The sequence below is a fragment of the Archocentrus centrarchus genome, chromosome 16, assembly GCF_007364275.1.
Source record: "Archocentrus centrarchus isolate MPI-CPG fArcCen1 chromosome 16, fArcCen1, whole genome shotgun sequence".
Lineage (NCBI taxonomy): Eukaryota > Metazoa > Chordata > Actinopteri > Cichliformes > Cichlidae > Archocentrus > Archocentrus centrarchus.
In genome coordinates, this window is record NC_044361.1 from 1,355,809 (window position 1) to 1,372,165 (window position 16,357).

The following is a 16,357-nucleotide window of genomic DNA, read 5'->3' on the forward strand; positions in this document are numbered from 1 at the left end:
TTGGAAATGATCATTTTCCAAATAATTTAATGTTCTATTTGAAGTTGACACACAACAAAGAATAAATGAACTGAAGAGCTGAAACGTCTGCAGGCGTGGAGCCTTAAGGGCGCACAGGTCAGAGGTTAAATCCACTGTGTGTCCATTCTCAGGACGAAGTGCCTGCAGGACCCCCCACCCACCCCCAGAACACATTTGTCTCCACCCCACCCCATCTGTCAGTGCACCCCCCCAAACCCCACCCCCCGAGATAAGATGGTAAAAATAGAAACTACGAGCTTTCCGTCTCCTTATTTTCTGCTGCATATTCAGATTCTGCAAAGTGTGCTTCATTACTAAACACCTTCAACCACCACTCTCTTTGCTTCAATATTTTCTCAAATATAAAACTGTCACATTATTTAATACAGTACAGGTGATAAGTAGCAGAGGGAGGAGCTCTTGCACTGATCATTTCATTCGGCTGCAGTTCATTGTGGTCTGTCACAATGTCTCATGTTTATAATCACCTTATGAACACGTTATTACACGTCTGCTCTCAGTTCATGATCCCAGTGAGGGACACGCCAGTTTCATGCTGTGCAGACTGGTGATGTGGTTGTAGTAACCTGGTCGTGGGGCGGAACACCTGAGAGAGGAAGGCCAGATCTCAGGAGGCGAGCGAGGGCCCGTTGCTCTTAGGCAGCTTGGTGTTATTGGATGCTGAGTAGTATCGCTGGTCAGAGTGCGCCTCAATCACAGCAGAGTGCCCAAACAGGAATGTGTGCTTGCTGCTGCCACCCATGTCTTTGTGAGCAGGCCTGGATGGTGGGGCGGAGGTGGATGGAGCGCCCCTGGAGGTGTGGTGGTTGGCAGAGATGGGCGGGGGTGCCGCTCTGGGAGCGCCCGCGCTCTGAGGCCTCGACGCCGGGAAGAGGAAGGTGCCGTTGTTGGTGTTCTGGTTCAGGTTGGCGTCGGCTCTCCGGTGCTCGGCCGTCACGGAGGGCGGGGCAGGATCTCTCCTGGTGGAGGCTTGTGCCAGCTTGTCTTTGAGCTGCTGCACCTCCTGGGCGAGCCTCTCCACAGGGTGGAGGTGGTTGGCAGAAATAGGGTGGGAGAATGCCTGAGAATGGAAAACAGCAGAGTTTTTCTTACAGGCACCGCTCAGCAGCTTAAATCCAGCCTCGCTGCTCCAATCGGAACAACTCATTTTTCCTGCTCTCCACAAAGAACCAACCCTCAAACTGAAACGCATCAACCAAGCATTAAAGTAGTTCATCTGTGACCTTCACTGTCATCTGCATGTATAAACTGGATTAGATTAGAAAAGATTTATAATCAGTCTGTCAGGACATCAGGACTTTGACTGCATGCAGCGCTGTGAGAAAGGATATTTGTCACACAAAGATGACCTGAGTAAATGCAAAATATTTTTTAAATAATGATAATAATTTCATTTATTAAAATAAAACAGCTCTCCAAACCTGCATGGCCCTGTGTGGGAAAGTAACGATGTTTTTGGAAAGCTGAGTTTAATTTCAGCACTCGGGCCTGATCGCTGCAGGTCTGCAGTCTCTGACATCTGTCAGTCTGAAAGGGTCACAGAGACACTTCTGAGGCTTTGGGACTCCAGAGAACCGTGGAGAGAGCCATTATCCACACATGGAGAGAACCTGGAACGGTGGGGAACCTTCCCAGGAGCACACTGACGACTCATCCAGGAGGTCACAGAAGAACCCAGAACAGCATATAAAGAACTGCAGGCCTCACTTGGCTCAGTTAAGGACAGAGTTCAGAAAGAGACTGGGCAAAAATGGCATCTATGGGAGAGCTCCGAGGAGAAACCCACTGCTGACCCACAAGGACACAAAGGCTCGTCTCACATCTGCCAGCAAACATCTGGATGATCCCCGAGACTTGTGGGAAAATATTCTGTGAACTGACGAGACAGAAGCTGAACTTTATGGAAGGTTTGAGTCCCGTTACATCTGCAGAAACTAACACAGGGTTTCATAAAGAGAACATCAGACCAGCAGTCAGACGTGGTGGTGGTAATAAAATAAAAAGGTCAAAATGAAGGTTTTGGAGCGGCCGAGTCAAATTCGTGACTTAAATCAGACAGAGATGCTTTGCCGTGACCTCTGAAGTGGCCGAGTTAAAATACTAAAACAATTGTGCAAAGAAGAGCGGGCCACAGACTCACTGCCACTTACTGCAGTGATTTCAGTTCTTGCTGCCAACAGTGGCACAGCCAGTTATGCTGTTTAGGGGTCAGAGACTGTTTCACTCAGGACAGGCAGGTTCAGAGAGCTGTTTTCCTTTAACAAATGAAATCATCGTTTAAAAACTGCATTTTTTATTTACTCTGGTTATCTTTGATGTTAAAATTGATTTGATGACCTGAAATGTGAGCGTGATAAAACCATAAGAAATCAGGAAGGGGTAAATACTTTTTCACAGCGCTGCAGATATGAACAGACTGCATGCAGAGAGACTGAACACGCTCCACTGTCAGCAGCTGGATCCAATAAAATCCTGAATAAATCTAATTTTTTCATATAAGCTCTACATCCGCATCCTAGCTTGGAAAAAACTTCCACAGGAACAAAACAAGCCAGTCTGGAATATTTGTGCTGCTAAACTGGGATAAGGGTTGTGTTCCCTGCTCTTCCTGCTCCGCTGATCTGAGGCCTGTCCACCGAGGTCGCCTCAGGACGAATGCTAACAAAGCTTGAAGGTTTTGAGTGACAAACGCATTGTTGGCATGTTTGTGTCACAAAAACACGAAAAAGCATATCAGCAGCACTTTGCATTTACCATTCACCTCCTACCAGAAGACACTGACCCAGTCACAGTCGCTTTCTTCCTGCAGTGGCTTTGCTGTCCCTGAGTGTGTTACACACCAGAGTGTCACTGCAGTTTGTTTTATATCTGAACTCTGCAGATTTCCACCACAAACCTTCAGAATGACTCGATGCGGCGTCCAAAACAAAACACTGAGACCGGAAAGAGTTTTTTCTCTGCAGCACCTTTAAAATAGCTGAAGGCTCCCACCCACCCACCCACACAGCGCTCAACTCTTAGCATCACCATGGGGACTGATGCACACACATCACAAAGGCTGAACCACGACCATATTGGGAGATGTTGATCAACAGCTCGGGCTGATCTTCCCATCAAAGAGACGACGTCATCTGCCAAAGAACCAATCACGAAGAGAGGAAGGACCACGGCCACCAACTTACACTCCAGGACACGTGTGTGTGCGCTCACACACACACACACACACACACACACACACACACACACACACACACACAACCTCCAAATAATTATAATTATATGGAGGACTGAAACTGTCAAAAATTTATAGAAATATGCCTTTAATTACACAGTTATATTGAAAGTAAAATTAGGTGATTGTTATATAAATGTTATTTCTGCTTTCATCTTTACATTTTTATTTAATTTGACATTTTGTTTGATAATTTTTTATTTATTTGTGTGTGTTTATGTCTGCATTATGTTTGTATTATTTATAATTTCTCAAATGTATTTATTCTGGTTTTTTTCTATATTTCTGCTTCATTATACAAATGAAGGGTAAACTTTTCACCCATTGTTGGACTGATGTAATAGTCACAACTTTTTCATTTTATTAATTGATTATTTGTAAGTGTGTAATTAAATATACAAGCAAAATGCAGAAAAAAATATACATTTGGCAAAATGTGAATATTTTACAATAAAAATAAAAAATAAATAAATAATAAATAAGAAAAATAAAGAAAAGAAAAAAAATCCAAAATAAAGAAAATCAGAAGTAAACAAAAACAGCAACATTTTATTAATGCCAACAGTTCTTTTATATATTAGTGCATTTTGTGGCATATTTACATGTAATTAAGTCGCTTTTTTTATTTAAAATTTTGGCAGTTTCAGTTCCAAATGTTAAACTAGAATAGAGCGGTCCATCGGAGAGTTTATCAGTTTATCTTTGTCAATAATATCCAAGTTACCTTTTATTACCCAACAGCTTTTTGGCACTCAGGTCTAAATAGAAACTTTACCTTCAGATCTAAATGCTAAAATCTATCAGCTGGTAAAAACTGCTTTAAGCGGAAGAAGGCATCATCAGCTTTCTGAGCCTCTGTGAACCTCTAACAGAAACACTGCTAAACACTCACGTGGTCTTCATATGAGGAATCAATAAGAAGTTAAAGATAAATTGCATCCTGCTTATTCTTAATTACTCACTTCTACCTGCCTACAGAAGACTGTTGACATACCTGCGCATGGAGCGCCCCGCGGAGGTAGCACTCCCTCCACAGGCCCATGCAGGGCCCCATGAGGAGGGGCAGTAAGGGCTCATAGGGGTCAAGTGGTCCTTGAGGTCCAGACGTGGACGTGAGGGCCTGGGGATACTCAACTAGAGCCCAAGCTTTCAGCAGCCTCTCCAGGCCAGGCACGTTCTCAGAGGACAGCGCCCTCCGGTGGCTCTTTTTGTAAACACCTGAACTGCTGCTGCTGCGCCAGGGAAGCAGGTTAGTGGGACAGGAGAAGGCGCCTCGAGAGAGCAGAAACACTGAGCCCGGGATGGTGTCGGTCAGCTGGCCGGCAGATGTCAGAGGTGGGAAAGAAAATATGCAGTCAGGTAAAATCTGAACTTTCACACACATTCAAGCTGAAAACTAGAATTTTATCTCACATTTTCTCCATGAGCCTCTAAGTTATTTTCACTGATTTGCATCCTTCCTAAAGTTTACATCTATAAACAGAAAAGTCAGTTTCAGAGGCCTTATGGTCAACCTGCTCAACACAATTCACTTTAAGTGGCTGCATTTTTTAATGACTACCTCAGGAAGCATCAGTGGCATGATGCAAACTCCCAAAACACTTAAGTTTACTAAGAAGATGCAAGTGAACATCTGTGCAACTGCTTTCCATCAGCAGCACAGGAGGAATCCAGTGTGCCGTCTGAAGTATCGCTGCCCAATCAAAAACTGCACCACACCAAATACACTGTATATTCAGATCTACTGATATGCCTCCACACAGGCTAGACCTCCAAAAACGGCCACTAGGGGGACACGTTGCATCATGTAGAAGATGTGGCAGCCTCACCCTGTGTGTGTCTGGGTTGGTGTTGAGGTTGCCATTGAGCAGCGGTTGGAGCGGAGGAGTGGGGGGCACAGGCTGGGTGAAGTGGCTTTGCCTGTGCCTGCTGTACTGCAGGGACCAGTCCCACACCGGGGGCAGAGGCGGGTCAGACGGATCTGCGGAAGAATCGGGATGCAGCACGTCTCTCCAGCCGTTGACAGGTGTGTAGCACTGCCCGAGGTTCTGCGTGCAGCAGGGTTAGAAGGTGCAGCGTGTTACAACAACGATTGCTGTCTGCAATGTTGTGCAGCATGTTTACAACACATTTTCCCCACTCCAATCATCTGGAGGACCTGCCCACATCAGGATTTGTTGTACTTAATATGGAGTCTAACATATTTATTAATTACTTCATAACTATTATAAGTGATCAATATTTTTATTAGGAGAGCGGCCTTTCCATTGAGAAAGGTTACCAAAGTGCCTCTCAGGTGTTCGGTACCTGGGAGCGTTTGCATCTCTCTCGCTGGCAGTTTGCTAGGAAGGTGGAGAAGAGCGGCAGGTGGATGCTGTCGTGCAGCGCCAGCAGGAAGTCTTCTGTCAGCTGGAAGCGAGAGGGATACTGGGACCACAGCTGCCAAACACAATCCAGGAAAAGCAGGAAGACTGGAGCCTGGAAGGAAAGATCACATGGGAGAGCAGAGTAAATAAAGTTAGAGCACAAACACGTCGAGATGAATGAATTAAGCAGGAGACAGAAGATGGAGGAAGGGGAAACGGCAGCAGCATAAGGGTAAGGGTAGGACTTACGTCAGAAACAAAGAGTTTAGGAAACTTCTCGCTTTCTCTGCACAAACAGGGTGTGTTTGTTAGGGGGAAAATTCATCTCAACCTCCTGGTGAGTGAGTTTTAGTAAGTGTGGCTTTGTCACATCTGCCATAGGGCACTGGGTTTTCAGTAAACTGCCACATGGTGAGACAACAACCAATCCAACAGCAGAATACGCTTCAGGCGTCAAACGTGGCCACTCACCTCCTCCTTGTCGTTGTCACGGTGATAGTTGATGCGGCTGTAGAAGCGGTGCCCCCCCATCACCCACTCCTTCTGCACCAAGCCCTGGAAACCATACTGGGTCCGACAGTGGGGGTCGCACATCACCTGCACCAGGCTGGACACCACGCAGCTCATGTCCCGGTCCTCCACCTCTGTAACGGCAGAACGGGGAGAGCGCACACTGAAGGCCGTCCCTACACTCGATCACCGAGCCAGAAGAACAGCCCGGCTTTGTGTACACAACCAAAACCAACAAAATCCTGCATGTGATTCATCAATTCTGCTCTCATTCCTCTGAATACTTCATTGAGAGTAAAAGAAAAGCAGGAGGACTGAGCATGGCTCTGTGATCCTTTCAGCCTGACTGCTGTTTCTCACTGACAGCCTGGCAGAGAAAGCCAAAGACCAGCAGCAGTCGGTAAACATCCTCAGCTGAAAATAGCCTTTGTCTGAGCACTGCAGTGTTGAGTCTGTGAGTGTTTATGAATGTACAACAGGAAGCCAGAGCAGATAATCAGAAATCAGCCAAATGTCTGTAAAATGAGTCAAATCTAAATGGACACTGCAAAATATGATCTTCTGAAATCTCCCTGTTTGGATTGTTTTACTTCACTTTGACACACAGCCAGAAATCAGCGAGGCTGACGGCCAGCAAAGGTCTGATGTTCGCGGGCGACTAAACGGTGAGAATGTCAGGAGTCAGAAAAACATCATCATGCAGTGATTTTCGCTCAGTGGACCTTTAAGAGGGTCAAAGTGAGCATGATCGGTCCGGATAAAGTCAAGGATAAAGAGTCTGTTACCTTATTTGACAGATTTTCCTGTTATTTGTAACTGTCTGATAATCATCTATTATGTTTATGTAAATAAAAATAACTTGTTTGCTGAGCACCAAGAATTCCTCTGTGGAGGAAAATCAGGTCAGCTGTTGGCTTCACTTCTCTCTGTGAATCTGAGTCCCAGCCAGACACACTGCGCTCACCCTCATAGCACACTTGGGTTTACCCGGCCTGTCTAGTAGTGTTTCCTCATCACCTGATCCGACTCACTGCCAAGCACTGATCAGTTGACAGCTCAGGTCCACAACAAGCACGCTCCTCTTTGCAACATGTCCATCACGTAAAGCAACATTAAGAGAGCTCAGCCTCTATCCAGGAGCTCGGTCTCCTTTCCCACGAGAGCAGGTCTGACTGTAAGAATGATCGGTCCACGTACACGTTAGACAATGAGTCTTTAACAGAGCGTCCTTTAACGCTCCATTAACTGCAAACCAAATCATAATGCTGGAAGGGGGAAATGAGCTCTCCTTGGTGAGGTGATGAAATCTCAAAGTGTCTTTATGCAGGACAAACCGTAGAGGCAGCACGCCAGGAAAAACAGCACACTGACACAAACAGCCTCTGTGGCAACATCAGATCTGCTGCACAACGTTTAAATCCAAAAGGAGTTTCAAAAATCAGGTCCACTGAATACAGAACTACCAAGCTACTGCTAAGCTGCTATTACCAAGCTACTGCTAAGCTGCTATTACCAAGCTACTGCTAAGCTGCTATTACCAAGCTACTGCTAAGCTGCTATTACGCTACTGCTAAGCTGCTATTACCAAGCTACTGCTAAGCTGCTATTACCAAGCTACTGCTAAGCTGCTATTACGCTACTGCTAAGCTGCTATTACCAAGCTACTGCTAAGCTGCTATTACACTACTGCTAAGCTACTATTACCAAGCTACTGCTAAGCTACTATTACACTACTACTAAGCTACTATTACCAAGCTACTGCTAAGCTACTATTACGGTACTGCTAAGCTAATGCTACTGCTAACCTACTACCAAGCTACTGCTAAGCTACTATTAAGCTATTAAGCTGCTTCCCAAACAGACACAGAGAAAGTTTTTCCTCATTAATTAAATGCTATGGTTAAATTAGAAGATCTTCATTTGAGGCCAACAAGCAGCACTAAAAACATGTCTGTGGCTTTAAGGCATTTGTGTTTAGATTTTTATCCACTGTGCATCACCATCATTGGGGTGTCTAATCAGCACAAACTGAATATAAATATAAAGCCAGCGTCTTCAGGAAGAACAGGGGAGTCCTGAAACAGAGAGCATGGCCCCAACAGAGTCCTGACCTCAGTTTGGGATCACACTGGGACAGCCCAGAGCCAAAGGAGAACTGTGGAAGTTCCCCAAAACAATGACCAGCACTGCAGAGCCTGTTTAAAATCACTCTGTGTGAAGGTAATCTTCAATGATAATATCCAGTCCATTAAATGAGGCATGCTTTGTTTGCATGCTGTCTTATCTCATGTGAAACAACAGTAGCAAGCAGGTGTAAATGTGCCCTTAAAAGCATGTCGTATGGAGGCCTATTGACAGTGTGCATGTAGGCTCGGTGGAGTGTGACTGTCCACGGTATATTGCTACTTCAGGGTAAGCCCTAATGCGGCATTAACGAGAGGGAAGTGCTGTGAATAATGAATGCACTGAATAATATGAGCCGGGCTCCGGAGTCACGTGACTCACCTTGAAGCGCCACAGTCAGGTGCCCACCGCGAAGCAAGCAGGCTACCTCTGAAGCTTTCCTCAAACAGGACCTGCAGACACAGGTAGGTTCGTGACATGTACAGGAGTGGTCACACAAACAGCTGCCATACCTAACAAGCATACCTAACAGCTCTGCCAACTTCCATGGCCTCGCTTTGTCTGCAAATGTTCAAGGTTTTTAAAGTCCTTGGACACTAGACTGTCAGGAGACACACGTTTAACAAAAAGCCGTGGCTATGACGAGCTTGGTAACCTTTTATTAGAGATGACACACACACTGCTAATCTGAGCTGTTACCTGGTGTAGTCCAGCCAGTGGGTACTTTCCAGGGTAGATAACCATTTGTCATCAGGCACAGACACGGATGTAGAGATATCTATAGGCCCAAAGAGGAAAAGAGCATGAGATCATATTCAGACACCATCACAAGTACAAACGCATGAAGTTTCAGAATAAGGAATCAGACACAGTATCTGAGCTGAAGGTTTAACAGCAGCAGACGATGACGTGAAATCAGGTCTTAAATACGTCGTTTTAAATTCCTTTACAAAATCATGTAAAATCATCAAGTTAATGAAAGTCATTTGAGAATCAGTAAATGTGACACTGCTGTGTATTCGTCACTCCCACAGACACCATCAAAATATTACACTGATCATAACCTCCTTCCTAAAACGGGACCCTGAGCGTAAAATGCACATAAACACACAGGAAGTGAAGGTTAAAATGATCCTCAGAGCTTAGTTTAATTTTCTGTGATGGAGGCGAGTCAGAGTTTGTTTTTACAGAGTAATCGTCTGAACGGTGACGAGCTCGCTCACCAAAGACAAAACACTGAGCTGACAAATGTGTGAACCACGATAATCGGCTCCTCTGTGTGTGTGTGTGTGTGTGTGTGTGTGTGTGTGTGTGTGTGTGTGTGTGTGTGTGTGTGTGTGTCATAGAAAGATGGCTCAGCGTTTCCATTCCCGGGCCCGTATTTTGAGCCCACTGTGGGTTTTGTCGTCTGTTCCTAGTGGAATGTGCTGCCTGAGCTCACATGTAAAAGGACGTCTCACAAAGCCTGTTTTCATCTGAGCAGGAGGACCCGAAACAGCCGTTTAACACAGGAGTTTAACTACTACAGGGAAGAAACCAGGGTGTGATCTAAATCATCATCATTAATCACTGCAGGACAAGAACTCAGGTAATCAAGAGAAATGCAAAAGCTTAATGCTGACATGTCAGATAATGACAGTGTTTATCAGAGACAGATATTTATGGTCAGTGACGGCCTGACTCGAAGCCTCGACTGGAGCATTTTGGCCGTCTGAAACAGAGGTGACAGCAGGGGCTGATCTATCTGAGACGTGACTTGTTAATTACAAAGGAGAATAAAGCTTTATCACCTACTTGTATCAGAATGGGGGTCATAATTTATGAAATGATAATCATGCTTAAATAAGTAGGTTTAAAGGTTTAAATAAGTCTTTAAACCAGCAGAACTTCTATACATCGGCTTTTTATTAGCTACCAAAGGAAGAACAAGTTTCACACTGACTTCACTCTTCAGACCCAGAAGCTCCATCCAACACTCACATAAAGTCTGTGAGCTGAACACAACACGAAAAGTACGAACCAGAAAACTAAGGAGGCCCTCGAAACGTTGGAGAACACAAAAATCTTTTGATGTAGCTCATATTTATTTGTTTATCCTTTAAAGCTTCATCTCTAAAGTTTAACTGGAAGTGACATTTTTTTTATTATAATGCTTTTAATAGCAGCTAAAAAGGGGACGTACGGCTAACTGAGGACCAATGCTGAACGATCTTTGAAGAAATCATATTAACAGAAAAGCTAATTGCATTGTTCAAAAGGGCAACGTCAGAGCAGAGCTGCAAAAACATTAACAGAATTGAAGAATTATAAATGACAAAATCTGAATCTTTTGTTACTATTGATGTTTCCAGCTTATTTCCTAATAAAGATGCAAGTGTGACACACAAAGAGTCAAATAAAATATCCATCAAATGTATCCATTTAATACTAAACTTAACTGATTATATACATTTTGCTTTCTGTCTGGGACCTCTCAGATCACCACCTGTGCCGACAGGTTTATGAGCAGCAGATTAATGATGATGATGGCAGATGTGATGTCCCCTCTGTGTTGTGTGTAATCACGTATTTGCTCAGGTGTGAACGTGCGTGTTTGTGTCTCGTCCTCACCTCCCAGACAAAGCGCCCGCAGGCGGCCGTGTGCCAGCTGGATGTCGGCCGGCGAGGGCAGCTCCTCGCCCAGCTCCACCACCACACACAATGAGGACTGGCAACCAAACAGGATCATCTCCAGGTTCCTACACAAGAGCAGATCCAGCTGTTAACCAGCGGCAACAAGCAACAAGCCTGCCTTACTCTGTTACAGCGCCCGTGACAAATGTAACAAAAATAAATGGACAACGGCGACAGAGTCGGAGGATTTGGTTCAGAAAATAGCTTCACAAGGGCAACAAAATAAAAAACGAGTAAAAAAATCCTGAGGTTAAAAGAAGAAGCCTGATTTATAAAAGCCAAAGTACCAAAGCAGTTAGCTCAGACGCAGGAACGGAGGCTCCCACACGGGCACTTCACACTAAAAGGACATAAAAGGTCTCCATGGCAATGCATTCATACATAAAATAAAAAATATCCCCATTGATAGACACCAATCCAATCCCCTGACCTTACATAGCACCAAAAGCACAACATCAAATATATGAATCTATATGGATCTTTGTAACCACAGCAGACTGATAATATTTCCCCAAAAAGAAACAACTGGTTCAAATGTTTCAGCTCAGATGAGAAAAGCCACAGTGGTGGAGACTAATATTTAAAAAATTACAAAACGTTTAGTGTAACATGATTCTGCAACATGTGTCCTCATGCTGCAGTGGGCTGATATTAACCTGCAGCCTCGTGCTGCTTCCCAAGTCGGCAGCACTCACCTCGAGGCCTGCGGCGCCTCTCACTTGCTCTTTGTGTTCAGAAAAGTACCGAACACATTACTGCATGTTCGCTACAGGACGATGGAAACAAAGTAACTGTAGTGCCAAAAGATGGTTCATCTGTGGAAGAGTTTAATGCTGACAACTGATTGGCTGTTGGTAAACTGTTGTGGCAGGTTTGCACACAGATAAGCTAAAGTCAAAGATAATGGTTGTATAAATATGAGTCTCAGCATCTTTAAATGTAAACTTACTGAATATGTGCAGTCTGACCAAAGGACAAAAAGATTGAACGCGGGTCATTCAGGTGTTCTCAGAATCGAGACCAAACCGTAAGCTTTGGAGTCCAACCGGCAGCCTGTTATTAGTTTACTGTAACATCTACTTTACTCTGTCAAAGTTGTACCCTACAGTTCAGTCTGAAGTGCGGGTGGTCAAACACACACACACACACACACACACACACACACACACCTGATGTCATCCTTCTCGTGGTAGATGTTGTTCTGGAAGCTGGCCATTCGCAGTAGATCGCTGCCTCTGGGATGTCGCCAACTCCAGCGCTGTGACACAAACACAGTTTCACCCTCTGTAATAACACGTTACTGCGTCTGCATTCATCCTACACTTTATCTCACAGGAATGCTAATAAGCAGGGAATACTGACACATGACGGCAGGCAAGAGATCACTCTGATATCTCACACACACACACACACACAGCAGCAGTTTTAAATGTTTATCAGCAGAGTAAGAGAATAGTTTCTTCAGCTGTTGGACACAGTCGATGTCTCCTGAAGCAGCTCGGCTTTACAGCGAACGCCACACGTTTGACTCTCAGTTCGTTTTCAGCTTCTGAGTTTCAAAACTTCCCAGAACCTGATGAACCCCGAGAGGCAGGAAGTGATCATTTAAACCAAAGCGTGTCTCCAGAGCACTCACAGGGATGCGTCCCTCATTGAAGTGGGCGAAGCTTTTCTTCAGCTCGGTGTCTAAAACCTTCTGTGGGACCACGATGAAGCGAGGCAGGCTGACGGGAACCAGAGAAAAAATACTCAGCTTTACTGACAGGATGTAAAAAGCACATTTACAGAAATATTGGCAGATGGATGAGTCATTTTCTATTAAAAAAACTGAGTGGCCCTTTAGAAGGAGCGTATCCTCAGCTTTCTCACTTTCCTTTGTGTTTGCAGAACAGTGCTATGGAAACAGTCTCTTATCGAGGAGCAGCAAACACTCACACATTCCTGAAATGTGTTTCTGCCAAAAATAAACTCATGCTTTCATATCATTACACGCTCGGTCAGCGCCATCGCTGCACGTTTGGTGACATGTACCTGGTTGACATTTCAAAGCGGTCGTTGACTGTGCTGACCCTCCAGCTTGTGGCTCCGCACCGCTCCAGCTCCTGCTCCCAGTCCGAGGCAGATTCAAACCAGTTCATGTGGGCGTCTCGGCGGCGGTTGCTTAGAAACTGCTTCATTTCTAGAGGCAGAAAGTGATTCAAACGCTCGTTTCGATGCTTGCAGCACTTTGAAGACAAGATCAGGTACAGCGTGATGATACTGTGACTGCTTTGAATCATATTTTATATAAACACCATATTTCCCATTATGGGAAGCAGGATTTAAACTGTCTTCTTCTGAGAACTCAGTAAGAACTAAGAGGTCATTTTACGTCTTAGCTTCTCTGATTAAAGAATTTGTATTTTGTCCAACCAATCACATAAAGCCCAAAGATATTTTGTTACCACTGATGTACAATAAAAATACAACTACTTAGATATGTGATGCTGGGCTTAATAAGCTTGTAATAAGCATTTTTACTTGTTTTATTAGGACATAAAGACGAAGCACAGGAACAAAATTAAAATTAAAAGTTGATACTGGCTGTTCAGAAAGCAGGCGCAAAAAACCCCCCAAAAAAACCCAAAAAGTACTTTAAACAAGAACCTGGAGGTCCTCAGTGTAAAACACTACCTGTGCTCATAAATGGCTGAGACACATACTTCTCTCACAAAGGTGAGAGCAGAAGGGGAGATATGCTATCAGTGTGTGTGTGTGTGTGTGTGTGTGTGTGTGTGTGTGTGTGTGTGTGTATCATGAAGAGTACACAAATATTACTAAGCTGAATTTCATGAAACCTGGTGGAGAGGTGGTTCATGGGCACAGAGGGGAAACCACACCATGGTGTGAAACAAGGCCACTGACCTCAGCCACACACACACACACACACACACACACACACACACACTTGACCCACAGGGCAGAGTTGAACTGTAGGTCATCGCTGACTTGTTTCGGGGTGGGGGGGGCTTGCATTATTTATCCAAGAGCTGACATTCACCCTCAGCCTGGTCAGCCTAGCGTAGCTTTAACGTAGCATGCTAAGCTTCCTATACTGTACAGACAGGCTCAAATTTCCCCGTATGGCCGAAGTGGACGGAGAGCTTCTGTTAGCGATATGTGAATTACGGCGTGTTTGCATTCGGAGCTGAGAAGCAACCATTTAAATCCCTGTTAACACAAAGTTCTGAGATTTCCTCACACACGTTTTCAGAGTATTTTTACTGTGCCATCACAGAGGAGGGGGGGGTTAATCTCACCAACCACTGAGGATCCGGTGTTGTGTGTCATTACGGTCTGCACAGAAACCATCAAGTTTTAATTTTCTCCCCATTTTAAGAGCTTTAACCGCACATTCAGATGCAGAAACAGGAATATCAGTGTTTTTGAAATGATATTGAAATCACAGGGAGGGACAGGATGAAGTGTGATCACAGTTTTAGTACATTTTGTCTCTGGAGCTGCACTGGGTGAAAAACAAAGTGAGAGCCAAACTTGTAAGGATTTAGGCAGCAAGTACAGCACATGACTAACACATTCCTGCAATCGCTTCTCACTTTAACCGAGCTGTTATTCCCATGAATATTCATCAGAGCTAAAATATGCACAGAAAAAAAAAGCAGAATGATCGACAGATTGTGATAAATATTTTAGATCGTCGACTCGGGGTCATTTTAATATGATTACCATCCGAGCAGGCGCACACACGAGGCAGCAGCGACAAACACGTCTGCGTCCACACGGGCCAGAACGAAGCAACGCTAAAAATATGAGCCTTATCAAACCGTTCCTGGAGACCCAAAGAGTGATAAGATATTGTCCCGGTGCCAAGTATGCTGATGGACTCACCTACACTGCCGAGTGCAGCGTTCTGGAAAGATAGCACAGACCCTGGTTTGGGCGGCTGGTAGGTCTTAGCGATGCTGTAGGTCATCTGAGGAGGGAAACCACAGCGAGCGCATCAGCATGACAAAGGTCATCATCTTTCAGCACAATGTCTGATCACTGATCTGTGCACAGATCAGCTTCTCTAAGCTGACATGCTGAGGCGCTGCAGTGACTGATGCACACTGACAGACGGCGACCCCAGCCTTGAGTCTAACACAGCACACAAACACAAATATCCACCAGCCCCACCACACAATGAGCAGACCCTGGAAAATGTTTATTAGAGGGGAGCAAACGAGGTGACAGGCACGCATACTTTTAAAGTGCAAAACAACACGAAACAATGCAGGTGCAGAGGTCATCAGTTTTTGCAAGATCTTTGACCCACATGAGGTTTTTCAGCTTGTGCCAGACATAGCCTTTAACCCTAAATGACATGAGAGAATTCCTAAAATAAGGAGACGGACGGACCTCTAGGACCTGCGATTCTGGAGTGAGGCGGTCAAAGAGGAAGCAGATGACTCGCATGTCCCTGCAGTAAAGCACCAGCTCCTCTGGAGTGAACTTCAGCGAGGAGTTCGGCGTCACCAGCTTGGTCCTGTTCGGCCCCACTGAAACACACCAAGAGCAGAGATGCTAATTAAAGTTTGAATGGATAAACGGGTCGGGAGCCCAGCGGATAGCAGGAGTGTTTAAATCAACCTGAAAGAAGTGTGATAAATAAACTCTGCACATACAGCAAAGTGTTTCCCACAAAATTGGATATTATTTGAGAGAAAAGGGGGTGTGCAAAAAGTTACATGTTTTCTTAAATAAATGAATAACATGCAGGTAGTGGTGGGAGCCTTGTTCTGCTCAGGTGTAGAGGCCATCAGACTGCAGTATGAAAACTGTTGCTGACTGGTTAGCCCACCGATGTGGAAACAGTAACTTAATTTTCAAAATAAGAGGATCATCCACTGATGAAAAATAAAAATACCAAAAAAAGCATCAAAAACTCTACATTTAAGGGTGTGAGCCCTTATATGGTCACCTCAGGTACACAGCTCTCCGGCTGTGAGCACAACAGTCCCACCCACCTTCAGTTCAAGTCTAGGCTTCCTGAGGGGCAGCCAATCAGCCGGCTTAAACAGGAGGTGCTGTTTTTAAAGGGACTGGGACAAATACTGCTTTTTGAGACCAACAGTGACCCGAGGGGCTGCACCAAGGCGCAGGACATGATGAATAAGGATGAACTGTGAACATGCAAAGAAACTCTGAATACCAGAATAAAAATATGAAGCTGAAAATGAGCATTTGGGTCTCCTTTAAGCCCACTGAATCAAAGCCAATTTTCTGACAATGCTGATAAAAAGAGATCTCTCAAAGGCATCAGAACACTGTCAGATTGTTATCCGAGTACCTTTTACATCATCGGGTTCAGAGTAAATGATACGCCACACCGTTTATCTGTCTGGGTCAGTGATTGGAGGCCACGTGAAAT

The 16,357-nt window shown here is 44.8% G+C and overlaps 1 protein-coding gene across 3 annotated transcripts in view; it reads right to left on the bottom strand.

Annotated features, from left to right (window-relative positions):
* Positions 1 to 250: 250 nt before the first annotated feature.
* The window catches only part of mtmr11 (myotubularin related protein 11), a 40,549-nt gene continuing 24,442 nt past the window's right edge, over positions 251 to 16,357 (bottom strand). For all 3 annotated transcript variants that reach the window (XM_030750101.1, XM_030750099.1, XM_030750100.1), the window contains exons 5-17: positions 15,346 to 15,485; positions 14,836 to 14,920; positions 12,979 to 13,126; positions 12,584 to 12,671; positions 12,117 to 12,205; positions 10,885 to 11,012; positions 8,974 to 9,052; positions 8,656 to 8,726; positions 6,112 to 6,284; positions 5,582 to 5,752; positions 5,104 to 5,322; positions 4,269 to 4,589; positions 251 to 1,102 (exon numbers count right to left, since the gene is read on the bottom strand). In XM_030750101.1, the coding sequence (XP_030605961.1) occupies positions 650 to 1,102; positions 4,269 to 4,589; positions 5,104 to 5,322; positions 5,582 to 5,752; positions 6,112 to 6,284; positions 8,656 to 8,726; positions 8,974 to 9,052; positions 10,885 to 11,012; positions 12,117 to 12,205; positions 12,584 to 12,671; positions 12,979 to 13,126; positions 14,836 to 14,920; positions 15,346 to 15,485 (2,165 nt within the window). In that variant the 3' untranslated portion in view covers positions 251 to 649. The remainder of the gene's footprint in view (positions 1,103 to 4,268; positions 4,590 to 5,103; positions 5,323 to 5,581; positions 5,753 to 6,111; positions 6,285 to 8,655; positions 8,727 to 8,973; positions 9,053 to 10,884; positions 11,013 to 12,116; positions 12,206 to 12,583; positions 12,672 to 12,978; positions 13,127 to 14,835; positions 14,921 to 15,345; positions 15,486 to 16,357) is intronic.